The sequence below is a fragment of the Somniosus microcephalus genome, chromosome 9 (assembly GCF_052327205.1).
Source record: "Somniosus microcephalus isolate GS21.2 chromosome 9, FLI_Smic_1.0, whole genome shotgun sequence".
Lineage (NCBI taxonomy): Eukaryota > Metazoa > Chordata > Chondrichthyes > Squaliformes > Somniosidae > Somniosus > Somniosus microcephalus.
This window is the reverse complement of record NC_140995.1, coordinates 217938394-217966318: the sequence shown is the minus strand read 5'-3', so window position 1 is coordinate 217966318 and position 27925 is coordinate 217938394. Positions and strand designations below refer to the sequence as shown.

At 46.9% G+C, this 27925-nt stretch overlaps 1 protein-coding gene across 1 annotated transcript in view; it reads left to right on the top strand.

The window, feature by feature from the left end:
* Positions 1 to 1056: 1056 nt before the first annotated feature.
* plb1 (phospholipase B1) overlaps positions 1057 to 27925 on the top strand; it is a 207006-nt gene continuing 180137 nt past the window's right edge. Inside the window, exons 1-11 of the mRNA XM_085997907.1 lie at positions 1057 to 1116; positions 3864 to 3922; positions 4024 to 4058; positions 10749 to 10792; positions 12203 to 12305; positions 16799 to 16850; positions 18641 to 18721; positions 22808 to 22873; positions 23850 to 23941; positions 24040 to 24115; positions 24742 to 24846. Coding sequence (XP_085854033.1) covers positions 3902 to 3922; positions 4024 to 4058; positions 10749 to 10792; positions 12203 to 12305; positions 16799 to 16850; positions 18641 to 18721; positions 22808 to 22873; positions 23850 to 23941; positions 24040 to 24115; positions 24742 to 24846 — 675 coding nt within the window. The 5' untranslated portion in view covers positions 1057 to 1116; positions 3864 to 3901. The remainder of the gene's footprint in view (positions 1117 to 3863; positions 3923 to 4023; positions 4059 to 10748; positions 10793 to 12202; positions 12306 to 16798; positions 16851 to 18640; positions 18722 to 22807; positions 22874 to 23849; positions 23942 to 24039; positions 24116 to 24741; positions 24847 to 27925) is intronic.

Genomic DNA, 27925 nt, shown 5'->3' with positions numbered 1-27925 from the left:
ACCACCAAAACACAGATTATCTGGTGGTGTATCTCATTGCTGTCTGTGGGCCCTTGCCGTGCACAAATGGGCTGCCGCATTTCCCTGCAATACAACAGAGACTACACTTCAAAAGTACTTTATTGGCTGTGAAGTGCTTTGGGACGTCCTGAGGGTGTGAAAGACACAATATAAATGCAAGTCCTTTCTTTCTGAGGTGGACAAAATAAACTCCATTTTTTGGGATGAGAGGGGACTGGAGTGGGACGGAGCCGTGCTTTCCACCCATAAAATTCAGTGCCGGCGTTTCAGGCCTGGAGACTGACTGAGGAATTCCAGGAGTAATTTCTCCACTTGACAAACCAATAAAAGGAAAGAAAAATCTTCAATTAGTTACAGCGACTGTAGGCTGACAGAAACTGGGTTTCTGCACTTAAAGCAAGGAGTTTCTGTTACTCGTAGCATGAGTTCTGGTGACAGCGGCCGGCCCCTTGAAGTTACATGCTTTGGAAGCCTGCTTTGAGGAATGTGTTTGATACAGAAGGCCACTTAGCTACTGAGCAGCATTCCAGTGAGCGCTTATTCATTGCCCAATTCCTTCCCGTTCTCTCCTGAAGGCCGGGATATGGGTCCCCAGGCACCAACAGCAGTCCGGTCCCTCACACACACACGGCCATTTTCCTCGTTACACGCCTCGACAGTGAGCATTATGGAGCCCGATCCTGTCTTCCACCCGAGCGCGCTTTCCTGCAGGGGGTCAGTCATTAGCGATCAGGAGGGCAAACCCTGACCGATTGTTTTCCCTTTCGTAGCCCAGAGATGCTGAGGCTAATTGTGAGATCAGCTAACTCAGCGGAGGCCGGGATCAAGCCTGAGACCTTTACCTGCTCTGGATGGGCTGGCCCTGCATTGGGCAGCACCATCACCAGCAATGGGCAGTAAATAGTTGTGTTCCATGGTTGGGCCTTGTCACCTTTGTAGCCAGAGGAGGCTGCGTTCCTCCCTTGTACCTCTGCTGTGTCGATGCCATATTGATGTGAAAGGATCTGACTGTAGAGCCTTTTCTTTTCTAGAGTTTTGCGGGTCCATGGGTCGGTTGCAGCGAAGACACATTTTCCAGCTTACCCTCCGATTCGGGTAAGTGTAAGTGCACACAGTTGGAAAGAGGGAGCAATAAAAATCAAAAGGAGGAGACTAGAGAAGATGGGGTTTGTCATGAATCTTATCATGACTCACGAAGTAACACTGGGCGGCCAGCTGGTGGCGCCGTCCGAGGAGTATAAATACTCGGGCGTGGGCCCAGCTTGCTCAGGATGTTTCTGTAACCAGGAACTAGTGATGTAACTAGAATCTCATGGTTTTGAAACAGTTGATTAAAGCGTTGTTTTATACTCAAACCAAGCACTCAGTAGTCTTTTTACATCAGGGTTGTTCTTCTGAGAGCAGAGATTTGATAGAGGTGTTCAAAATTATGAGGGGTTTTGATAGAGTAAATAAGTAGAGACTGTTTGCAGTGGCAGGAGGGTTGGTAACCAGAGGACACAGATTTAAGATGATTGACAAAAAAACCAGAGGGGAGATGAGGAGAAAAATGTTTATGCAGCGAGTTGTTATGATCTGGAATGCACTTTCCTAAAGGGTGGTGGAAGCAGATTCAATAGTAAAGGGAATTGGATAAATACTTGAAAAGGAAAAAAAATTGCAGGGCTGTGGGGAAAGCGCAGGGGTGTGGGACTAATTGGACAGCTCTTTCAAAGATCCAGCACAGACACGATGGGCTGAATGGCCTCCTTCTGTGCTGTATGTATGATTCTATGAAAGTAGCAAATGTTCAAAATCTGAAATACAAACAAAAAATTGCTGGCAATGCACAGAAGCTCCATCTGAATCTGACCGAGAAAGATAAAGTCATGCTTTGTGGGCTGCACTGCATCAAAATTCACCTGATCAGGCTGGAGAAACCTCTTTGGTGGGACTGGGATCTTTCACAATGTTATAGGCGCTATATAAATGCAAGTTGTTGTTGCTGGTGAGGACAAGTCAGCACATGCTCAAGAGAAACAAAGAGGTGAGGGTGCTGGTAAAGGGGTGTAGACAGCACCAACTGCTTTCACAGAGAGGCAGCTAGTCAGTCGAATAGCCAAGCAGCAGACGCTAAAAGACTAGACAGAGAAGGTAAGTGCTGTACATGTACAAAGGGTGTCAGATGTGCAAACATTTGAAAGAGAAAGCAGGGTCAGCTCAGGCGGTCTGGGCCTCCCTGGGGCAGTTTTAATTTTTGTCTGTCGTGTAAAACGGACTGTGAGAGTGGTTTAATCTTACTTGGCCACTCGGTAGCCATTAAGTAAAGCGTTCTGCCACTGGACTCGACAGAGATAGTTTTATTAATCTAGTTAAACATAAATGCTACTACCAATGACAAGAAACACACTAAAATATAAAAGCACCTTACGCAGGTATAAACAGTACGACCTCAATATCTGTGCCCAGGACGCAAAGGTGATCAATCTTCCTCGTATCAATGACACCAGCGGCATGAATCGCCCCGAGAGCTCTACCTACCTGGGGGCTTAGCTTTCCTTATATTGCATTTTTCTGCAGGCCTTGCACAATTACCCACCCCCCTGCGGCCCTCTGCAGTGCCATTCTATGCTCGAGAGATGTTTGTTCTAACTCTTATCTTATCTCAGACATTCTGGGTCTGATGATCTCAAGCCTTTCACAAGGTGTTTTTCTTACTGAGCAGACCTTGAAGCAGCTCACGTGCTAAACCTCCCTCTAAGTTGCTGTAGTTGCAGCTTTCCCGCTGACGTGCTGCTACCTTTTAGTCGTCAGCACCCCCATGAACTGTTGCGGCCCAAATTGGCCTCTTTTCCCAAAGCATGCTGGGTAAAGGTATTTGGGTTCCGTTCTCCCACGGGCGATTGTGCAAGTGAAAAGCGTGAGCGGTCTGCAACGGGTGGCCAAGCCGACATCAGCCAGTTTACATTATCGTCAAAAGTTAAAATTGCACCCCCCTGTGTCAGTTTGGCTCAATGATACCACTCTCACCTCTGGGTTAGAGCTTGTGGGTTCAAGCTCCTCTGCAAGGACTTGAGTAGATAATCTAAACTGACACTTCAGTGCAGCATTGCGGGAGTGCTGCATCGTCAGAGGTGCCCTTCAGGTGGGCTTTAAGCCCAGGCCGTCTGCCCGTTTAGGTGGATCCCCTGGCACTAATGTGAGAAGTTCAACGGAGTCCTTCCAGTGCTTTGGCTAACATTCCTCCTTCAATGAATGCCAACAATGGGGAGGGAAGTAGCAGTATATGAATAACACTCACTGGGAGAATCCAGCAGGTATATAGGGGAGATAGCTTCACCTCCCCTTAAAAAGAAAAATTATTTTCTCCCGCTCATTGCACCCTTCTTTCTGCGTAGTGTTATATCCCTGGACTAAAAGTAAGGACAGTCCCCTGCCAATAAGCAACCACTCCTGTTCCTCCTAGCCTCACAAAACTCATTTAAGACTCACTTTGTTTGGTCCTTTGCTGTACCGCCGGGTGATCCGCGGCGGAGTTTGTACGGCAACAAATGCCGCCCTGCTGTCTCCCAAAATGGCAATCATGATCCTCTGTCTGTCATGGGACCCCGTTATTAATAAGGGGCTGCTGCCTGAAACAGGCGGGGGTTTTGGCCACCCACTGATAGGCCTCTTTTAAGGACCAGTGTAATTGCTGCCCAGCAATTTTAATTCAGGCACCGCCCCGTTTCCACCAGTCAGCCCACGTTACAATCCACCCTGTTACGTGTAAGAGCTCTCCTCGTTCTTTATCAGCAGCAGGCATACATATTAAAGCAAGAAGTGATCTCGCCAGGTTTTTACCTTTGTGTAATTCTCCGCAGTTCACACTTTAAGACCTTCGGAGATCAAAGTCGTTGCGATGATGGGAGCTTCGCTAACTGTGAGTAGTGTCACTTGGTGAAAGCTGGCTGGGAATTGGTCTTGTTATTTCTGTGGATTGTGTTGACTGAGCACAGACACTCACCGACTGTTCACTTGCAGGTAGAATCTACACAGCACAGTGAACCATCGACAAGGTAATGATTAAACTTTCTCCTTGAAAATTGGTGCTTATTTTCCCTCCCTTTACACATATAAGCCCCTAAATTGTGAGACTCTGGGCCGGAAGAGGAGGCCCACGATTTCAGGACTATATAATACTTAACGCAGTGAGTGTGCCTTAAACTGCAGTTGGTAGCAGTAATTGACTAATTTAACTAACCATCGTAACTCATTTGCAACAGCTTGTAGTTGTTTAAGGGTGGTGGAAGTGCCTTCCACAATGGCAATTGATGCTATTAATTTTAAATCGGAGATTGATAGATTTTTGTTAACCAAAGGTATTAAGGGATATGGGCCAAAGGCGGGTATATGGAGTTAGGTCACAGATCAGCCATGATCTCATTGAATGACGGAACAGGCTCGAGGGGCTAAATGGCTTGCTCCTGTTCCTATGTTCCTATGTCCTATAAGCCAAACCCACAACCACCACCACCTAGAAGGACAAGGGCAACAGGTGCAAGGGAACACCATCACCTCCAAGTTTCCCTTTGAGTCACAAACCATCCCGACTTGGACACACATCGCTTGTTCCTTCATCGTTGCTGGGTCAAAATCCTGGAACTCCCTATCTAACAGCACTGAGGGAGTACCTTGACCACACGGACTGCAGTGTTCCAAGAAGAAGGCCCACCACCACCTTCTCAAGGACCACTAGGGATGGGCGATAAATGGGGGCCTTGACAGTGATGCCCTCATCCTGAGAATGCATTAAAACAAGGAGCCATTTTAACTTCCCCGATCGGCGGAAAAGCAGCAGTTAAAACAGTGCGGCTCCATTTTCTGCTCCGTTTCCAGGGTGGGAGCCTCAGTAATAAATACAAATTGGGGGTTCCATGACGGAAGAGGGAGCCTCTCCCAAGCGGAACACCCACCATGCCTGCCCTGCCAGGTAAAGATGTCGGGAAGCCAGTAATCCAATTAACAATGTTCCTGCTGTAAACGCCAACTTGCAACTTAGTAAGGAAGCTGTAACAGGACTGTAGCTACAGTGAGATCCCGACCTAGGACTTAAAACAAGAGGAGTGTAGTGCCCGCGTACCAATAACACACGGACTGCAGGAGAACGGTAATAACAGGTGTTTACTGAACAGAGGGTATGCTGGAACTGAAAGTACAGAAGCCTGCTACGGCTTTATATACAGGTGTGGTCACTGCCGGTACTACAGTATAAAAGCAGTTCTCTCTTAAAGGTACATACACAACAATTCCTCCCCTTTTAGATAAACAGTACATAACATTCATTTAACAATTAAATAATAACTAATTACAATTACAATTTTCTCTGTACTATATACATCAGCTGAAAGTAATCATTTATAAATTCAGTCTTTGAGGAGGCTTCCTGATCCTGTCTGGATAGCGCCTTTCTCGAGTATCCTGTTCTTGCGGCGGAGTCGATTCTGGCTCATTGTCATTGGTTGGTTCGTCAGCTTCCAATACCACTGATTCTGAGGTAGACGCAATCTGTACTTCGGGTTCATCACCAGGTGCGCATGCTCGTGGTATGGGTTTGACTTGTTCCTGTGACTCTAGAATCTGGTCAGCATGGCGTCTCACGATGCTCTCTCCAACGTCCACTGTGTACATTAGTGGTCCCTGCTGTGTGCATATCGTTCCTGGCTGCCATTTTTCTGTTTGGTAGTCGCGGGCCAAGACTGGTTGCCCTATCTTGAAGCTCCTGGTTGGCTTCTCATTGATGTGCTGGAATTGCTTATCCTCAACATCTCGTCTTATGTTTGGTTTGAGCAAATCCAGGCGACATCTTAACCTTTGGTTAAAGAACATCATGGCTGGAGCTTGGTTGGTGACTGCATGTGTCGCATTCCGGTAAGCAAACAAGAAATTATCCACCTTGTGTTGCAGTGGTATGTTGTCGTTATACATCGCCTTTATTGCTTTTTTAAAGGTCTGAACAAACCTCTCAACCAATCCATTTGTGGCTGGATGATATGGGGCAGATGTGTAATGCTTTACCCCATTATTCCTCAAAAACCTCCGGAAATCCTCGGACACAAACTGTGGTCCATTGTCGGAGCAAATCTGTTCTGGCAAGCCATTCCTGGCGAAGATGGTCCGTAGGACTGCAATAGTTTTCTCCGTGGTGGTGGAGGACATTTTGATGACCTCTGGCCATTTCGAATGTGCATCCATGGCGATTAAAAACATTGAGTCCATAAATGGACCAGCAAAATCAATGTGTACCCATTGCCATGGAGGTGAGGGCCACTCCCATGGGTGTAGCGGGGCCTGTGGTGGAGCGTTTTGGACTTTCTGGCATCCTGTGCATCTCTTGGTCATTTCCTCGATTTCTTTATCGATTCCCGGCCACCACACAAACGCCCTGGCTAGGCTCTTCATCTTTACCCCTCCCAGATAACCCTCATGAAGCTCATTGAGCACTCTATCCCTCAACTTGGGTGGAATTACCACTCGGGATCCACACATCAAGGTCCCCCGGCACACTGACAGCTGTTCCCTCCTTGGCGAGAATGCTGGCAACAGTGAGTCGCCATGTGCTGGCCATCCCTTCACCGTCAAATCATAGACCCGAGAGAGTGTCGGGTCCTTTCGGGTTTCCTTCTCTATACTTGAGTTTGTAACAGGTAGACATTCGACTGTGGTCGAATGGAATATCTCAACAGGGTCCACTGCAGGTGCTTCCTCCACCGTAGGCAGCGGCAGGCGCGACAGCCCATCAGCGTTTCCATGCTGTTTCGTACCCTTATACTCTATGTCGTATTGATGTGTCCCTAGAAAAAGGGACCATCTTTGCAGCCGTTGCGCCGTCATCACTGGAACGCCCTTCTTTGGGTTAAAAATGGAGACAAGAGGCTGGTGATCAGTCAGTAAGGTGAATTTCTGCCCGTGCAGATAGTGATTGAACTTCTTCACCCCCCACACCAGGCTGAGGGCCTCCCTGTCAATCTGGGCGTAGTTACGCTCGGCTGAGGTTAACGAGCGTGACGCAAAGGCTATTGGCCTCTCTGAACCGTCAAGGAATTTGTGCGACAGCACCGCTCCAATGCCGTAGGGAGACGCATCACATGCCAACCGAATCGGTAGTGTTGGATTGTAGTGGGCCAATACTTCTTTTGAAGTGATTAGACATTTACATTTCTGAAAGGCACGCTTACACTCATCACTCCATTTCCATGCTACTCCAGTTTGCAGCAGGGCGTTCAGTGGGTGCAGAATTGTAGACAAATTTGGCAAGAACTTATGGTAGTAGTTCACCAACCCGAGGAACGACCTCAGTTGCAACACATTTTCCGGTGCTGGAGCCTTGACTACTGCCTCAATCTTGTCTGGGGACTTATGTAACCCCTCTTCATCAATCACGTGGCCACAATACGAGATTTGTTTCCTGAAAAACTCGCATTTGGGGCGGTTGGCTCGTAGCCCATATTCTTGTAATCTAGTGAGCACCTGCTCCAGGTTGGCAAGGTGTTCACTGTCATTTTCGCCCGTAACCAGGATGTTGTACAAATAACACTGGGTCCCCGGGATCCCTTGCAGGACTTGTTCCATCGCCCTCTGCCAAATAACCGGAGCTGATGCTACCCTGAATACCAGTCGGTTGTACTGGTAAAGACCTTTGTGAGTGTTTATCGTGAGGTATTTTCTAGATGCTTCTTCTACCTCCATTTGTAGATACGCTTGGGCCAGATCAATCTTCGTAAAGCGTTTCCCTCCAGATAGTGAGGCGAAAATATCTTCTATCCGCGGAAGTGGATATTGTACTGTGTGAAGGACTGGGTTCACAGTTACCTTAAAGTCCCCACAGATGCGAACCTTCTTCGGCTCCCCAGGCGTGCTGCTCAATGATTTCTTCATTACAGGAATAATGGGTGTGGCCCACTCGCTCCAGTCCACCTTGGACAGCACACCCGAATGCTCCAGACTCTCCAGCTCTGCTTCGACGGCTGGGCAGATCGCATACGGTACCGGTCTGGCCTTAAAAAATTTTGGGTTTGCGTTATCTTCAATTTTTACCGTTGCCGTTACGCCTTTTAGAGTCCCAAGTCCTTGCTGGAACACCTCTTTCGCATCAGTTAGAATTTTTGACAGTCGTCCAGATGTGACGTCATCATCCTTTTTGTCAGCCACAGTTAGCGCCTGAATGGAATGCCAATCCAATTGTATTTTTCGGATCCATTCACGTCCCAATAATGGTGGTCCTCCATCTTGTAGTATATATAGATACAGTTTCTGTGTTTCCTTGCCGTTGTATTTAATGGGCACCCTTATTTTTCCTCTGGGGTAGACTTTTGCCCCGTATATGTCTTCAAGACAATGGACGTGTCTTTCAAGGGTATGTGTGAGAATAGCCGCTCATAGTCTCGTCGATTCATGACTGTTAGGGCTGGTCCTGTGTCCAATTCCATCTTTACTTGGGACCCTGCTATCATGAAGGTGACCCAAATGGTTTGGTGATCCTCCTTTGTGATCACGTTGTGTAACTTTAGACAACTTAGTCTCCTGCTCCCGGAGTCATTATCACTCTTCTGATCTTCTGAACTACTGTCCGTCATCTTTTGTACTTTCTTGTACTTTTCCTTAGTAGTTCTTTTAGTGTTGGTTTTCTTTCCCGACCTGCAGACTCGTGCTATGTGTCCCACTTTTCCACATTGTCTGCATACTTTGTCCTTAAACCAGCAATCCTTCTGGTCATGGGTTGTTCTGCCGCAGCGATAGCACTTTTCTGCTCCATATGCCATTTCATTGGTGCTATATTCTTGCGGTTTCTGTTGTATTTCCGCAGCTCCCGGTGCTGCTGCTTCGTAGGATACTGCCATGCTGAAAGCCTTTTCTAGCGTAAGGTCCTTTTCCGAAAGTAGTCGTTTCTGGGTTCCTTCACTCTGGAGCCCGCAGACAAACTTATCCCTGAAGGTATCTGCCAGTCCTGCTCCGAACTGGCAGTGTTTCGATAACTTGCGTAGTTCCGTAAGATAGTCAGCATTACTCTCATCTTTGTGCTGGTTTCTTTTATGGAACTTGAATCTTTCTGCTATCAGCAGCGGTGTAGGGTTTAGATGTTCCTGTAAGATATTGACAATCTCTTCAAAGCTTTTCTCCATTGGTTTAGCTGGGGTAATTAAATTCCGCAATAGGCCGTACGTTCTCGTGCCCATCAAATTTAATAATACCGAAGCCTTCTTTTCATCGGCCACCTCATTTGCCTTGCAGTACACTCCAATTCTTTCCACATACATGGTCCAGTCTTCTATTTCGTTGTTGAAAGCAGTGATGCTGCCACTCTTCGGCATCTTGGGTGGTTTAAAATGGCGCCTCCCGCGCTTTTCCTTCTTCCCCAATGGATTAAAATGGCGCCTCCCGCGCTTTTCCTTCTTCCCCCTGCTGCCAATGCTGCTCCTAGCGTTCTAAATAGTAATGGCGGCGCCCCGCGGCTTCTGCGTGTCTCTCTTTTGTTAATTAATTTTCTTCATTTTATTCTTCTTCGACGCTGTCCCTGCGCGTCTCTTTTCCTTCCCCCTTTTTATTTTCTTTAACGCTGCCCGGCTCTTGAGCACCGACCGCGCCCCGTGCGCTCCACCCTCTCTCTCTCTTTTCCTTCCCGACAACGCTGCACGGCCCCCTTGCAGAGCCGCTCGATCGAGCTCTAGCCTGCCGCAGTCCGGAAGGGTCAGCGCACTACCTGCTACCAGCACGATTTGCTGCAACACCTTGACTGGGGAGCCAAGCCCAGCTCTCCACAGCTTCCCCTGCGATTCTCTGAACTCCGATGGATCACTGGGCGGTTGCCCACGGTCGACGCCCGTTGCTCTGGCTTTGACCTCCAAGAAGCTTCTTTTCAGGGATGGATCCCCGTGAGGTGATGCAGTACTGCAGGTGAGTTCGAACCTGCTCGTCGCCACTGTAGTGTCCGCGTATCAATAACACACGGACTGCAGGAGAACGGTAATAACAGGTGTTTACTGAACAGAGGGTATGCTGGAACTGAAAGTACAGAAGCCTGCTACGGCTTTATATACAGGTGTAGTCACTGCCGGTACTACAGTATAAAAGCAGTTCTCTCTTAAAGGTACATACACAACAGGGAGCAGTCGCCGTTGCTTCTGAAGGAATTGGGTGTTGGGTTGACAATGTCAGACTCAGCAGACTGTGCAAGATCATTCTCACTAGCGATGATGTGTTTCACCAAACGTCGAGCTGCTTCCTCAATGTTGACATTTTCCCTTTGCTGAAGTTTCAAAGCAGCTGACAAATCCGTGATCCTTGCGGAACAGTTAATTTTTTCCCCCAGGATTGGCAGCTAAGCACTAAACGAAAGTGGAAGCAAAACTTGCCCAAGTGGGGCCAGGAGGAGCAGGAGCGTTCCTCCGGGCCCTGGGCCTGCCCCCCCACACCCGCTAGCCGCAGAACCTTCAGAACATCCGCCCCCATGCTGGACTTACCTTGCCGCTTGCCGTCTTCGCTTGGTAGCCTCCGGGCCACCTAATCTTCATCTCCCGCCCGCCAGCCAGCCATAGCTTTCCACCCAAAGCAGACTGAAGTGCCGTTGTTACAATCTGGGGAGGAGGACTAAATGGATAGCTCTTTCAGAGAGCCATTATGGGCACAATGGGCTGATTGACCTCCTTGTTTTCTGTATGGCTCCAGGATGGTAAAGTAACTCTACTTCTGTTTGTTTTTTTTGACTGAAGCACTGGCGAGGATCCAAATACCCGGAGGCAAGGTTCCTTACCAGGTATGTGTCAGCAAGGAGTCACCAGTGAAACAAATTGCCACCATGTGATTTTCAGCATGAAATGCGGTGTGTCAGCCTGGCTCCATTGCCTTGTCCCTGGGCCTAGTTTTAGCCTCGGGCCAGGGTTTGTGCTCCTCCTCCAGGCCTCCGTTCCAGTGTTGTACTGAAGGAGCGCTGCATCATTGGAGAACCTGTCCTGTAAAAGAAATCTTAAATCAGGGCCTTGCCCGCCTGTTCCGGTGGTTCAGGTAGATGGTCAAAAATCCCATAGCACTATTCGAAGAAGAGCAGTGAGTTCTCCTGGTGCCCTGGCTAGCATCCCTCCCTCAACCATCACTAAAATACAGACTAACTGGTTATTGGCCTTCTTGCTGTTTGTAGGCTGTCGCTGGTGTACAGTGGCTGCCATGATTGCCAAAATAACACTCATTGGGCTTTTGAGTTAAACACTAGATTCAGCTCTAGAATTTTTGCTCAGTTGTTTTGCCAGTGGAAGTGTGGCAGGGTTGCCCACTGCATGGGTGGGCTACTGGCTCCAGCTGATTTTCCTGGCCTTGGAGGCCTACCACAGTGTAGTGTGGTCAATGGCCTCTGTGTTGCCTGTATATAAGTTCATAAAATAAACGTAAATTCTTTTTCAAAAGTTCTGTAGTACATGCAATCAACCACCCCACAATCTATCACATCTGCTTTTCGGCCCATTAAAATTTAACTACCTCTTCTTGCACTGCCAGGGACACACAGGTATCCCAAGCGCCCATCGTTGCTATGGTGCCAGGGCCACACAGGTATCCCAAGCGCCCATCGTTGCTATGGTGCCAGGGCCACACAGGTATCCCAAGTGCCCATCGTTGCTATGGTGCCAGGGACACACAGGTATCCCAAGCGCCCATCGTTGCTATGGTGCCAGGGACACACAGGTATCCCAAGCGCCCATCGTTGCTATGGTGCCAGGGACACACAGGTATCCCAAGCGCCCATCGTTGTTACGGTGCCAGGGACATACAGGTATCCCAAGCACCCATCGTTGCTATGGTGCCAGGGACATGCAGGTATCCCTGGAGCCCAGCGATGTTATGGTGTAAATAGCAGGAAATACTTTGGATGACATACAGCTGTCAGTTGCATACCACTACTGTACCTCTGGCCACATGTGAGCGGACATATTGTATGTCCCTGTCACTTATGGCAAGAAATCCTAGAAGTTACAGGGAGATCAGGGGAGCCGGCAGAGAGACAGCTGCAAAAAAAAAATTATGCTCGAGTCATGCCAGGAGGCTAATGTAGCTCAACCAGAAAACCTGGGCCTTTGTGTAAGCACTTTGAGATATTTCGATGTGATAAGAGGATATATGAGTATTGTTACAACAGATTACAATTAATATCCCTGACCGTGTTTCTAATCCACAGATATTTTAAAATCGTTTAATCCTGACCTGATTGGATACTCCTCAAGCAACAGAAACCATGACAACACCTCCTTAGATCAGTCTGTTTTGAGAGCGAAAGCTGAGTAGGTTAACTCTTTATACTTGAGAATGCAATAGATTATCTTTGAGTGCTTTAGTTAACTGTTGTCATATGCGAGAATGTCGTACTTGAATGTGTGAACTGATTCTATGTTTTCCTCCCTTCACTGAGCTATCCAACTCTGAGTGAAATGGGTAACCTGCACCCGGGATTCCAGCAATGCTGGCCTATAGCCAGGCATGCCAATAAAAGTGATTTGGCAACAGCTTTCCTTTCAGTTTTCCCCTTTTCTTGTAGAAAGGCTGGTGTGCAATAGAGAGATCCGAAAGTGCAGATACACAGATCTTCAAATGGAGTATTGCAGACAGATGAAGCCATAAGAGGATGAATGTGAATCTGGGTGGTATATAAATATATATGGGGCATCGAACAGAACAACAAAGAGGTGATGAAGATGTACAAGACACGGGTCACACCACAGGTGGAGCCTTGGGGGAAACACTCCGAGAGCCCGGCCACCAACAGGGCCTCAGGTGCAGCGGATAGTGTATTGGGCAATAGTAAGTGCACAGACTGTGCCTTCCAATCCATCGAAATCAAGCACCAAAAACCAAAGGTAGTGCACCCGGGATTTTCCAATAAGCCACCAATGGCACAGGGTATTGGAATTGATAGTGGAGGCACGGGGAAGGTGCAACAGATACAAGAGGATATAGTATGTTCGATTCATTCTCAGGGTGTTGGCTGGCTAGGCCTACATTTTATTGGCTATCCCCAGTTGCCGCGAGAAGGTGGTGCGGTTTTTGATACCAAAGAATGAATTGCCAGGTCACTGCAGAGGGCGGTTTTTGGTCAACCATGTTGGTGTGGGTCTGGAGTCACGTACAGGCCAGACCGGGCAAGGACGGCAGGTTTCCTTCCCTAAAGAACATCAGTGAACCAGATGGGTTTTTACAACAATCCAACAGCTTCACGCTCACTTTTACCGACACCAGCCTTTTATTTGGAGATTTTGGGCTCAATTTTGCCAGGCCCGAGGAGGCGGGATTGGAGGCGTGTGAGGTGATAATATCGTAAAAAATGGCGGGCGGGCCCGATCCCGCCTCCATCCCGCCTCCGAGCAATTTTCCCAAATGTGTGTTTTCTGACCCGGCTTCCATCCCGCCTCCAAGAGGTGGGATAGGCCCTTAAGGCCCTTATCAACCAGTTAAGTGCCTTTATAATCCCATTTTGAGAGGCCTTTCTGATTTTACCACTTTTCCCACATCCTGCACGTCTCCTCTGGAACACGCCAGTGAATCCTGGTGTCCTCACGAGTGGACTGCTTACTAACAGCTGCAGCTCCACCATTAAAATGGAGTTTTCAGCAAACATCATTGGCAGGTGGCAACTTTGTTGTCTCAGGTCTGGGGAACTTTTAGCAGGCCTACTCATTGTTGTGGAAGTTTGGAGCCTGACACCCACCTCCAGTGTGACCTCCTGGGAAACCCCTCTCGCCACCTTGACTGAGCGCTTCCTCAACTGAGGCATATACCAGAAGCATGGGAACCATTTATTTCCTTTCCTCCTGGACATCAGATTCGGATGAAGACCAGCCGCGGCAGCAGCAGAACCATGAACAACAGCACCACCAACAGCAACAGCAACAACAGGAGCGCCAAGCTGCTGCTCACACACCTGAAGCTGCACAGGCTAGAAGGCGCCAGCGCGCGACCACATTGCTGACCAGGATGCAAGGGATGCACTCATCTTGGCCAGATTTGCTTAGCCTGCACAATCAAACAATTTTGCCTCGCACCTTCTTATCAGACCATCGACAATGGCCAAGAACCTGCGGAGTCCTATCACTCTGACCACCATACTGACAATTGCAAGTCGCCCTAAGCCCTCAATGTGGAAGTCCCATTAGCGAAATGACACACACCACAACTGCAACAGTTTGCCATCAGAATTTTTTTATGACAATAAGCAAAATTAAACACAACATTACACCCAAGTGACTACAGTAGCCAGCCTTACCATGGAGGTAGTCAGCCTTGCCATGGAGGTAGCCAGCCTTACCATGGATGTAGCCAGCCTTTCCAAGGAGGTTGCCATCCTTTCCGTGGTGATGCGTTCATACGCCAACACCTCCACAGAGGCTCTGCTCATGTTAGTGATGGACTTCTCCATTCGCTCCACACTCGCAGTGACCCTGGAGACAAAACCTGCCAGAGACTCCTGCACCTGTTCCTGGAGTTCCAGCACCGCTCTCCTTCTGGATGGGCACAGAGGCAGAGGGTCGACATGCAGCGGAGCCAAGCTGGGAGCGTCCTTGCCACTGTGATGAGGACTCTCCACTGCTGTCCCTTGTGAGCTGTGATACACCAGGTGACAACACTAATCTATCTCGCGAAGGTACCACCGAGGTGTGAGTGTCTGCGCTGGTGTTGGATGCGCTGAATTCTGCTGACGCTGCGCCCTCAGAGGTTGCAGCTTCCTCTGAGGAGTCTGGAGGCTCAGGCTGTTCCTCCTGGATAGTGGGGATGGGGGATTTCGATGGTCCTGTGGGGGAGTAAAGGAAAGAGTCAGAGATGTGAGGCCAAGGCTACATGCACATTGAATATTGCAGATGATCAAAAGTCAATCTGTTAGAGCATCAGAATCATTATCAGTGACTCATGCAATGTCAATGAGAGAGATGATAAACTATTCTGTCACCACTTGCTCTGATGCACCCGTCTGTCCATCCCCCACTTGTGCATCGTCCTCCACTCCCACGATCTCCAGGGCCGCCTCCTCCCAGGGGTGAGCTGGGCTACTGAGGGTGGCCCTCCTGCTGTCCTCGCTCATTCCCTCTTATTGTGAGCTCTCTTTTCCTGCAATGAGGGAGACAAGTGGAGTTTGAGTGAAAATGAAGGAGTGAGTGTAGAGAATCCATATCATTGATGGTTAGAAGGAGACAAAGATGGAGTGAGGTGGCAAGACCAAGGGCCCTCCCTGTGTGTTGTAAGTTGTTTTCATTGCATCACAGCGATAGGGAGTGTGAGGGCTGCATAGTCGAATAGTTAGGTGAATGTGACCATAGAGAGAGAGGGAATGGGTAAGGGTGCAGGGATATCAGTGTCAAGTGGGATGTGGAGGAAGAGGTTGCTAAAGTTGAGTGCTGGTGAGGAGAGGCAATGGGGATCAGATTGAGGGTGATGGGAAAGTCATACTCACATTTCCAGTGCGCAGAAGGTCATGAAACCGCTTCCTGCACTGCAAGCAGGTTCTGCGGCACATAGACAAAGAGTTGACCTCCTGGGCCACTTGGATCCACACAGCTTTCGTCTGCTGGGGTGGTTTCTTCCTCCCTGAGGAAGGGAAGAGCACCTCCTTATTTTCTCTTGCTCCCTCCACCAGAGCTTGCAGGGCGGCGTCATCGAACCTTGATGCAGACTTTGGCCTACTGCTGGACATATTGGCTGGAGGAATCTATCACAGCAAAGGGCATAAGGTTTGCAGTCTGCAGAAGAAGCAAGGCTACTTGCAGGCCTTAAATCCAGCAGCACTGATGACGTCATCGGAGGTGACTTTCAGAATGGAAAGACTAAGTGGGCCAGGGGTTCCCACACGCTGGAAATCAATTGCCCAATTAGGGGAAAATCGCATTTTTTTCCCACATCAAATTGGAGTCGGATGGCTAACACGAAAAGCGGCTGACACACCCCCAGCCCGCACCAATGGCAAAATTGAGCCCTTTATTTTGAACTGAATTCAAAGTTTCAAACTGTGGTGGTGGGTTATGAATTTATTGGATTTTACACTAGCACACCCACTAACAATCAAAGACTTGGAAAACGAGGGTATTTGCTCCGTATCCCTTGATACACTTACATTGTTACCCAACCATAATCTATCTAATAAAAACAGAAAATGCCGGAAATACTCAGCAGGTCGGGCAGCATCTGTAGAGAGAGAAACAGAGTTAACGTTTCAGGTCAATGACCCTTCGTCAGAACTCAAATAATCTATCTATCTCAGTTTCAGATTTCCACTACCCTTTTTGCGAAAAGTATTCCTGATTTCGCCCCTGAAAGATTTAGCTGTTATTTTTAAATTATTACCCGGATTCCCCCATCAGAGGAAATGGTATTTACCCTATCGAATCACTTTAATCGTTTTAAATACCTCGATCAGGTCACCGCTCAGCCTTCTATACTCAGGGAATACAAGCCAAGTTTATGTAGCCTGTCCTCCTAATTTAACCCTTTAATCCCTGGTATCATTCTGGTGAATCCGCTGACCTGGAAATGCTTGATTTACACTAAGTGCCCAAAATGGGAAATTTCTCCATTTCCCAGCAATCACATCCCTCGCCTTAACAAGCATAAAAAATTCACCAAAAAAACCTCCAAATTGTTTATCGATGCTCTGAAATATGAAAAATAGTCACCCGGTTCCAGTATTGTTCATTGCCTAGCATACCTGATTGTTTGTAGTGCGACTAATATGGTCTTATCTCTTCTATATAATGTTATTTCGTGGAATAATTAAGAGATTAATTTATTTCAGGGAATTACCTGGGCAGGCTCAAAAACTAGTGACCACTTTGAAAAATAACATGGTAAGTGTTTCGATGTTGTTTACTTTATGGAGTAGACTTTGCCTTGTGTTATAACGGTAATAAACATTCATGCGAAATTCCTTTCTCTGCTATATTAACCAACCTATTAAGGCACAGGGCTCCAGATAATCCTGCAGTACAATGCTATAATGGGCAGGGTGGTCCTAGCTGGATGAACAGCAGGAAGCCTACTAGTGATCTGAGCTTGCAAGCTGTGCGGTTGTAGCTGATTAACCTCTAGCAGTACCTCTACATGCATTTGGGGGTCCTTATATCATAGAATCATAGAATCATAAAATGATACAGCACAGAAAGAGGCCATTCGGCCCATTGTGCCTGTGCCGGCTCTTTGTTGAGCTATATCTTGGCTCTTGCCAACCTGTGCCCATACTCTTTGGGCTTAGGGAGAGAGCGTGCATGCAGTAGTTTTACTTATGTGGATTTTTCAGTAAGTTGCTGTTTGGTTTCTGCATGCGCCAGACACTGACCAAAAAATAATAATTACCTGTATTTTTTTCTTCGATGGGATCCCCTTAACTGCTTTCTTTCTGAACATAGGCTTCTCTTGCTTTCCTCATAGCCCATTCCTTTTGGACTTTGGATCAGCCTTGTTGCCCTTTCCAATGTATGTTTAACTTTTTTGTGGTGTTGGGGGCCAGAACTAAATGGATTGGCCTCGGGATGCGATCCCGGTGGTCACGCTGGGATCACCTGCACCGACACCTCCAGAGTTTGCAGGGTCAGTGCGAGGGCACCTATTGTGCACGGGGAAGGCGGGTACAAGCGTTACTGTAGGTGCACTGCCGCCATGACGGCTGGCCCATGCAGCAACAGACTCCAACCCAGTGGAAATCAACTACAACAACAACCTGCATTTACATATCGCCTTTTCCTGTAGTGAAACGTCCCAAGGCGCTTCACAAGTGCGTAAATCAGACAAAACTGACACTGAGCCAAAGAAGGAGATGTTAGGATAGGGGACCAGGAGCTCGGTCAAAGAGGTAGGTTTAAGGAGGAGAGGGAGAGGCGGAGAGGTTTAGGGGGGGAATTCCAGAGTTTTGGGGCCTAGCTGTGGTTCAGTGGGTAGCACACTTGCCTCTGAGTCAGAAGGTTGTGGGTTCAAGTCCCACTCCAGGGACTTGAGCATATAAATCTAGGCTGACACTCCAGTGCAACGCTGAGGGAGAGCTGCACTGTCAGAGGTGCCGTCTTTTGGATGAGACGTTAAACTGAGGCCCCGTCTGCCCTCTCAAGTGGATGTAAAAGATCCCATGGCACTATTTCGAAGAAGAGCAGGGGAGTTTTCCCCGGTGTCCGGGCCAATATTTATCCCTCAAATCAACACAACAAAAACAGATTATCTGGTCATTATCACTTTGCTGTTTGTGGGAGCTTGCTGTGCGCAAATTGGCTGCCGCGTTTCTGACATTACAACCGTGACTGCACTCCAAAAAAGTAATTCATTGGCCGTAAAGCGCTTTGGGACATCTGGTGGTTGTGAAAGGCACCATATAAATGCAAGACTTTCTTTTCTTTAGATGGTTGAAGGCATAGCCATCAATTGTAGAGCGAAACTCCGCAAAAAAACCCAACATTTTCTTCTCTATTTACATGGGCAGATTATGCAGTTGGGACATTTTTTCTGCGGTATCCAACTGGAATGTGCTTTGGAAATTTGCCCACGTAGCTGGATTAACATTCTATGTGCAGATTAGATTTTGCACAATCTATACCTCTGGCTGTGTCAGGTTAAAAATGAGCTGCATTAATCGTTGCCTGTTTGTCTTCAGCACATCGACTTTCAGAAGGATTGGAAGCTGATTACAGTTTACGTGGGCATTGCTGATATGTGCGTCTACTGCACAAATAAGGTAGCGTGCAAAATAAATGTTTACGACTTATCAAGTCAAAGTTTGTGTTTGTGCATTCAAGATAGTTTTCTGGAGCAATGTGTTCTAGAACCAACCAAAGGGCAGGCCGTACTAGATTGAGTAAAAGAGTAATGAGCCAGACTTAGTTAATAATCTAACCATCTCGAGGGCAATTAGGGATGGGTAATAAATGCTGGCCTTGCCAGCGACGCCCACATCCCATAAAAAACGAATAAAAAACAAAGTAAGGTAACATTTATCTAACAATGATCATAATATAATCAAATTCAATATTAGCTTTGGAAAGGAGACATGTAACACAATTACTAAGAATCTAAGTTATGATAAGACTAACTTTAGCGGGATGAGGCAGAGACTGATAACAGCAAACTGGTCAAAACTGTTATTGGATAAAACTACAGATGAACAGTGGGAGGTGTTCAAATAAGAAGTTAGCTTAATACAGGACCAGTATATACCCCCTAAGGGGCAAGAGCTCTACTTTACCAAATAAAACAGCCATGGTTGACAAAAGAGCTGAGAGATAACATAAAACTAAAGGAGAGCATACAAAAGTCCAAAGAATAGTGTAGATCCAGGGGACTGGGAGAGAGATATAAAGAATAGTAAAAGAAGACACAAATAAAGCATGAGCTGCAAAAAGGGAATGCAAAAAGAAACTTGCGAGGGATATCAAGATTAATACAGAAATTTTTACAATTATATTAGAAGAAAAAGTGAAGACAAGCGTAATGGGGGGCCCTTTAAAAACAGATTAATATTGGTAATACTGCAAATGAAAATAAGGAAATGGCAGACTTGCTGAATAATTACTTTGTGTCAGTCTTCACAGTGGAGGAAGAGAATAATCTACCTGACCCTCCAGGGAAACTAATAATGAATCAAGGACTGGAAATTCACTAAAGTTAAAGTAAGCAAGAAAACAATATCAGATAAAATAATGGCACTAAAGAGTGACAAATCCCCAGGACCAGATGGTTTCCACCCCAGGGTTTAAAGGAAGTAGGTGAGGAAATTGCAGATGCTTTAGCCATAATCTTCCAAATCTCTCTTGATTCAGGAATTGTCCTTTTAGATTGGAAAATTGCAAATGTAACTCCATTATTTAAGAAAGGTGAGAGAGAGAAACCAGGAAATTATAGACCGTTAGTCTAATATCTGTTGTAGGAAAGTTATTGGAATCTAAAATTAAGGACAGAGTGACTGAGCAATTAAAAATAATTTTGATCTGATTAGAGAGAGCCAACATGGATCTGTAAAGGTTTGGTCATGTCTAACAAACCTAATTACATTTTTGAGGAAGTAATGAAAGTAGTATACAGAGCAATGTCTATGGATGTAGTTTATATGGACTTCCAGAAGGCATTTAATAAGATTCCGCATAAGAGACTGTTAGCTAAATTAAAGCTTATGGAATTGAAGGCAAATTATTGACCTGGTTAGGAGATTGGTTAGGTGGTAGAAAACAGAGAGTAGGGATAATGGTATGTTTTCAAATTGGAAGGAAGTGACTAGTGGTGTCCTATAAGGATCTGTTCTGGGGCCTCAACTATTCACTATATTTATTAATGACTTAGATAACATTAATAGAGAACCATATATCCAAGTTTGACGATGACACAAAGATAGGTGGCATAGTAAGTAGTGTAATGGGAGCATAAAATTACAAAGAGACATTGATAGATTAAGTGAGTGGGCAAAACTGTGGCAGATGGATTTCAACGTAGGTAAGTGTGACGTCATCTATTTTGGACTAAAAAAAAGATAGATCTGAGTATTTTTTAAATGGTGAAAAGCCGGGAGCAGTGGAGGTCCAAAGAGACTTAGGGATCCATGTACGCAGATCACTAAAATGTTGTGGTGGCCAGGTACAAAAAAAAAATCAGAAAGGCTAATGGAATGTTAGTCTTTAAATCGAGAGGGCTAGAATATAAAGAGGAGAAGGTTTTGCTACAGCTATACAAAGCCCTGGTTGACCACATCTGGAGTACTGCGTACGATTCTGGGCACCGCACCGTAGAAAGGATATATTGGCCTTGGAAGGAGTGCGGCGCAGATTCACCAGAATTTTACCAGGGCTCCGAGGGTTACATTATGAGGAGGGATTACATAAACTAGGCTTGTATTCCCTGGAATATAGAAGCGATTTGATTGAGGCTTTTAGGATTTTGAAAGGAATTGATAGGGTAGATGGAGAGAAACTTTTTCTGCCGGTGGGGGAGTCTAGGACAAGGGGACATAACCTGAACATCAGAGCCTAGCTGTTCAGCAGAGAAGTTAGGAAACACTTCTTCACACAAAGGGTGGTGGAAGTGTGGAACTCCCTCCCACAAAAAAGCAGCCGATGCCAGCTCAATTCATCATTTAAAATCTGAGATCGATAGATTTTTTTCCTAGACAAGGGTATCATGGGATGTGGGCTAATGGAGTTAGGATAGAGATCAGCTGTGATCTCATTGAATGGTGGAACAGGTTCGAGGAGCTGAATGGTCTACTCCTGTTCCTACGTATCACTTTTACTGAGTTGAGGTTAGGTTGGAAACATTTGAGGAAAAGTTCATCAGCAGTTTATTATGGCTCGTCACTGAAATCTTAAAAGAGGAAGTGTTGTGGGGGGTGCAGGTTCAAAGTCTGTTCTATCAACTAGGTGGGCTAATAAATCTCAAATCTTGGTTGTCCAGATGGATTCCTGTTATTCCAGTAGAGCATTGGTGAATTCCTACTTTTTTCTCACTGGAAAAGAAAAAGTTGAGAGGTGATATGATTGCTGATTTTAGGATTCTAAAGGGACTGGATCATGTAGAGCATGACAAGAACAGTAGAACCAGAGGACATAGTCTGCACTTGAAGGGGGTTAAATCAAAATTAATCAGTGGAAATAATAGGGAGCAAGTGACCAACGTGTGGAACAGGTTCCCTCAGAAGATGGTGGAAGCATGAATATTGATTCATTCAAAGCAAATTGAATTGCTATGACTGATTGATTGATTGCTGTGATTAGTCAACGACTCCATTATTATTGTAATGCAGAACAACGATTTACTTGTACTTCCTGCAATTTAGTATTCTGTATTCGCTGCTCACGATGCGGTCTCCTCTATATTGGGGAGACCAAACGCAGGTTGGGTGACCGCTTTGCGGAACACCTCCGTTCAGTCCGTAATGGTGACCCTGAGCTTTCGGTCGCTTGTCACTTTAATTCTCCGCTTCACTCCCACTCTGACCTCTCTATCCTCGGCCTCTTACACTGTTCCAATGTAAGTTCGAGGAACAGCACCTCATCTTTCAATTAGGCACTTTACAGCCTTCTGGACTCAACATTGAGTTTAACAATTTCAGACCATAACCCCCACCCGCCCCGCCCCCCCCGCCCATTTTTTCAGGCGGCAGCTGTTGATGATTCTGCCATCCCCATTTGCAACATTTTCTCTCTCCTGAGTTGAATCCTAGCACAGATTGTGCCTTTAATTCCTTCCTCCCCTCCACCCCCCCACTTTCCCTGCCTCTGCAGCTGCTTAAAACCTGTTACATCTCCAACTTTTTCCAGTTCTGACGAAGGGTCATCGACCTGAAATGTTAACCCTGTCTCTCTCTCCATGGATGCTGCCTGGCCTGCTGAGTGTTTCCAGCATTTTCTGTTGTTATTTAAGATTTCCAGCATCCGCAGTATTTTGCTATTCCATTATTATTGTATCATGCGACTACCAGGAATGGTAGAGGGCGAACTAGATGGACCATGGTCCTTTTTCGTCTAGCAATTCCAATGTTCCTAATATATCCAGGCAGCAATTCTTAGTATGAGGGAGAGAGGGGAGATCAATGGGCATGTTTTCTACAGGGGCTCTTGTGTATGACCAACTCAGAATGGCATTAGTGAAGGTTGCCCACCTGATCTTTTAGCCTTTGGTGGCCGTATAGCCCAGGAATACCAGATGTGTGGAGAAAATAAAGGGGTTCAATGCCTTCATCAAAAAAACACAACAGAACATTAGCACAGAACAAGCAAATCCTCGTCTGGAAGGGACATTGTGCGAACAGTGTTTAAAGTGTTCTGTTTTTTTCTAGGAATATTACTCACCAGAAAAGATTGCGTTTAGAATAAAAGAAGCTCTGGATATATTGCATCGAGAGGTAAGCATAGAATGGCTTTCCACCTTGGAAACACTACGGTTGATGCTGTCACAAGTTGCTGTTGGAACTGTCCTCCCATCAGTAATTAATAACTTGTTTATGTTGACTCATATCCCTTGTCGGAAAGCAGCTCTGCGGATAGAGTCATGTATACTGAGGGGGCAGATTTAGCACCTGGAAAAAGATGGGCGCCACCATCGCACCAATGCGAATGCAATGAGCTAATGCACTGTGTGCATGTCTGTCAAAGCCGATTGTGGCTTTCACCCCGACAAGGAAGAGTCACATTTTCAGATAGATAGTGATAGAGGGAGAGGGAGGGGTGTTGAGTCAGACTGGTTAGCTTTGGCTATGTTTTAGTGCCTTCTGCTGGCTGCAATTCATTGGCATGATTCCACTGCTGAATCTTAATCTAAGGGGCTGAAAGTTCACTGTGCGATATCAGTAACGTGCATTCATATGAAATTCCTCTGACTGCTATCTTAGCCTATTTAAAATAATCAATTACAGTATACAGAAACAAATTGTATATGAATGCGTTAACGCTTCCATCACCAACATCACACAACACGATTTCAACCTTTCAGTGGCTTTATCTTATAATCTACGTTCTTTCTATTTATTCTTGGTTAATCTTGATCAAGAAAGTCATGTTCCTAATGTTCCAATAATTCCACGAAATAGTTCTACTTTAACAAGGCCTCTTCACTTAACACACAGGAGCTGGAAGTCTGCCGAGCGTCACAGGTGAAAGGGAGGCTGGTCTTCAAATGGCCACCCAGGCTGTGCTATGTGCCACCAATAGGAACATAGGAACAGCAGTGGGCCATTCAGCCCCCTGAGCCTGTTCTGCCACTCAGTTAGATCACGGCTGAACTGTACCTCAGCTCCGTTTACTCACCGCTACTCCATATCCCCTTGATACCCTTAATAGGAACCTAGCTGCGATTCCACTAAATAAAATGTGCTCCTGCAGGTCCCGCGAGCCTTTGTGAATCTTGTGGAGATGCAGGATGTTGACAACCGGCACCGGTTCTATGACAGGGGTCTCTCTACTCCTGAACTGAGGTAAAATGTTCCGCTAAAGCTTAGAGTTCTGCCCTTGTCGTCAGTTTTAGATGAGAGGACCAGACTTTGTAAAGACACGTTTGTAACTTTTTTTTCAGGGGCTGGTGTGACTGTCTGGTCAACCTCCATGACTCCGCAGAGTTATCTGCGCACATCTTTAGCTGGGACTTCCGGGTAGGCAACCTTTCACCTCGTGCATTTTATTTGTCCAAATAACTTCAGTATAGTTATCACTGCATTATTTGTATTTATAGAATAATACAGTTATTGAATAATTATAGAAAACTGAATAACATGACACACGACACTGTATAGTTTGAACTGACCATGCACAGATACACATTGAGGGTCCTCGACAATTATGCAATTCTTCACACTTGGATGGGGGTTACTATTTACAGTAGTCAGTCTTTCCTTGCCAAGACGAACAAATCACCCGGGATACCCAGACCTAATTGCTAACCAGTGACCCCTGCTAGAACATATGTACACGCATGTGTGTGTGTTTGCTTGTGTGCGTACACTCGTGTGCATGTGTGTGTAAGTGTATGCACGCATGTGTGCTTGCGTGTGCATTTGTATATGTTTGCACTTATGTGTGTGCATCTGTATGCGTGTGAGATAAAATCATGATCAGACATGTCCTGGGCCCACACGTGAACTTCCTTGACTGATGTAATGGAGAGCAACAGACACAAGTGGAACTGGACACCAGCATGACTTGGGAGAGAAAATTAAAGGGAATTTTTTTTATTAACGAAGCAACTATTCTGACCTTTGTAGTGTGGCTGTTTCTCTAGAATGCCCTCCAGGAGCTGGTGTATTCTGGGATCTATGACAAACGCGATGATTTCACGGTGGTTCTACAGCCCTTTCTCAGAAACATGGAGATTTCTCTCACTGCAGTAAGTCTACAAAAATCTGACGACCCTGATATCTACAGGGAGACGGGGCGGGAGCGGGGAAAACCTGGCAAGTCCGAGGACGTGGAGGTCTTGCTGAATTTAACGGCAGGACCCCATCGTAGTTTTCATCTTCCGTTTCCTGCTCGGCAGCCAACCAAATTGACAGGCTGGAGGCCGAACCGGTGGATCCTTGGGGACGGTCTTGGGAAATTGGGGGGGGGGGGGCGGGGGGTGAGGGGGGGTGGAAGACTGGGAAGTGAGGGAAGAGAGTTACAATCGGGAGGGGGGAGGGCCGGAGATAAGGGCTTGGGGGAGGGGGGGGCGCGGTGTGGTCTGCGATCGTGGCGGGGGGAGAGAGAGGCTGCAATTGGAAGCGGTGAGGCCGTAGGCTTCCTTGAGGGGCTGGGGAGTGCACTCAACTGCACTTTGGGCGCCTGATTTACAGAGGTTAATGAAATGGCCCGCCTCCCTAAGGTGGGACACTTGCACCGCACGAAACCCACCGCCGTGTAAACGGCCAATGGGCGCACGCATGGCGGGTTGGGGCGCGTTCCCCGTTTTTACATTTTTGACTCTCCCCCGACCCTCTCCCACCCGTCGTGAGGGGGTTAATTACGAGGCCAAAGTCTTTTGGTTTGAAATTGCATTATGTGATGACTTTTTAAAAAATTTCACCAGCAAATGTTAAAATGTTACACAGGAAGTATTTGATCCATGGCACAGTGCAGGAGGCTGTTGTGAAACAAACGTTATTGGCCTCATTCCAAAGATGTTAGCTCCCAGGGTCCCTCCTCAAAGTTGGCTTCTGGCCATGAGGCAGGGCACACTGGGAAAATTCTGTTTTACATCCAGAATTAATACCACGTTAAAAATATTGGTGCTCAAAGTGAATTAAAAAAAATACCACATTAATTAGTCCCTGGCGATGATGCTCCAACAATGGTTTTAGATCGGGAATTCCAGGCCTGACCCAGTGATGAGGAAGGGACGTTGATATATATCCAAGTCAGGGTGGTGTGTGACTTGGAGAAAAACTTGGAGAAGATGGTCTTTTCATGACATTGCTGCTCCTGTACTTCTCAATGTTAGAGATGGGAGGAAGGTGCTGTCGAGGTAGTCTTGCTGAGTTGCTGCAGTGCGTCCTGTAGATCATACATTCTGCAGCCACAGTGCTCCAGGAGTGGAGGAGGGCATATTGAGTACAATGGTAGCGGCACCAGTCAAGCAACCCGCTCTGTCCTGGGAGTGATTACAGGCTGGAATCTTATCGAGGGGTTCAGATGGTTTATATATAGAATAATAATGGATATCTGGGAGTGATTATCAAATCAAATCAAATCAAATCAAATCAACTTTATTGTCATTGTTAGTGCACAAGTGCAGTACAACGAAATGTAGACTTGCGGCTCCCGAGAGTGTACATTTAGATTAAGACATTTAAACATTCAACATACATTTGGCTTGTAATACATTAACATAAACATAACCATAATAAAGTGCATTGGCAGATGTGCAGGCTTTAGAGTTTATTTGTGGAGTTCAGTAGGATGACAGCCCTGGGAAAGAAGCTGTCCCTAAATCTGGTCGTACGGGTGCGAATGCATCTGTAGCGTCTCCCAGATGGCAGGAGGGCAAACAGACTGTGGCTGGGGTGGGTAGGGTCTTTGATGATGGACCGTGACCTCCGTAGACAGCGTTTCTGGTATATGTGCTCTATGGTCGGTAGCCGGGTGCCGGTAATGCGTTGGGCAGTTTTGACTACCCGCTGCAGGGCTTTCCGGTCATAGTAGCTACAGCTGCCATACCATACTGTGATACAGTTTGTCAGGATGCTCTCTATTGTGCAGCGGTAAAAGTTAGAGAGGATCAAGGGTGACAGGTTACATCCCTTCAGCCTCCTTAGGAAATAAAGGCGCTGCTGGGCCTTCTTCACCAGAGAGGAGGTATTGAGGGACCAGGAGAGGTCTTCCGTGATGTGGACTCCGAGGAACTTAAAGCTGTCCACCCTTTCCACCACAGCCCCATTGATGTGGATGGGGGTGTGACTTCCGCCTTTAGACTTCCTGAAGTCCACAATGATTTCTTTGGTTTTCTTGATGTTAAGGGCCAGGTTGTTATCGGCGCACCACTTCACGAGATGCTGGACCTCCTCCCTGTAGGCTGACTCATCGTTGTTGGTGATCTGGCCTACTACCGTGGTATCGTCTGCAAACTTGATGATGGTGTTGGAACCATGAACAGCCACACAGTCGTGGATGAAGAGGGAGTAGAGGAGGGGGCTCAGCACACATCCTTGTGGGGCCCCCGTGTTCAGGGTCAGGGGGGGGGAGGTGTGGTTACCTAATTTGACAGACTGGGGTCTGTTTGTTAGGAAGTCCAGGGTCCAGTTGCAGAGGGAAGTGTTCAGGCCAAGAGTTTGGAGTTTGGTGGCCAGCTTGTTGGGGACGATAGTGTTGAATGCTGAGCTGTAGTCTATGAACAGCATTCTGATGTAGGTCTCCTTACCATCTAAGTGATTCAGTGCCGAGTGTAGAGCAGTTGTGATTGCATCCTCCGTTGATCTGTTTGCACGATAGGCAAACTGGTGTTGGTCAAGAGAGGCGGGAACACTGGCTTTGATGTGAGCCAGGACCAGTCTCTCGAAACACTTCATTATGATGGGTGTGAGTGCGACAGGTCGATAGTCATTCAGGCACGTCACAGCCGTTTGTTTTGGCACAGGAATAATGGTAGCGGTCTTGAAGCATGTAGGGACTACTGCCTGGGCCAATGACAGATTGAAGATGGCGGTGAAGACATCAGCCAGCTGATCAGCACATTCCTTGAGTACCCGTCCAGGGATGCTATCCGGTCCAGCAGCCTTTCGTGTGTTCACTCCGCGTAGAACACCCCTTACGTCGGAGGTCGACAGGGTGAGCACCTGGTCTTCCGGGGGTGGCAAGGCTTTGGTAGCCGGCTCCCTGTTGTCCCTGTCGAAGCGAGCGTAGAAGTTGTTAAGCTCCTCCGGAAGGGAGGCATCGCTAACCGGGGGGCTGGTGTTTTTGCCCTTGTAGTCAGTGATGGACTGGATGCCTTGCCA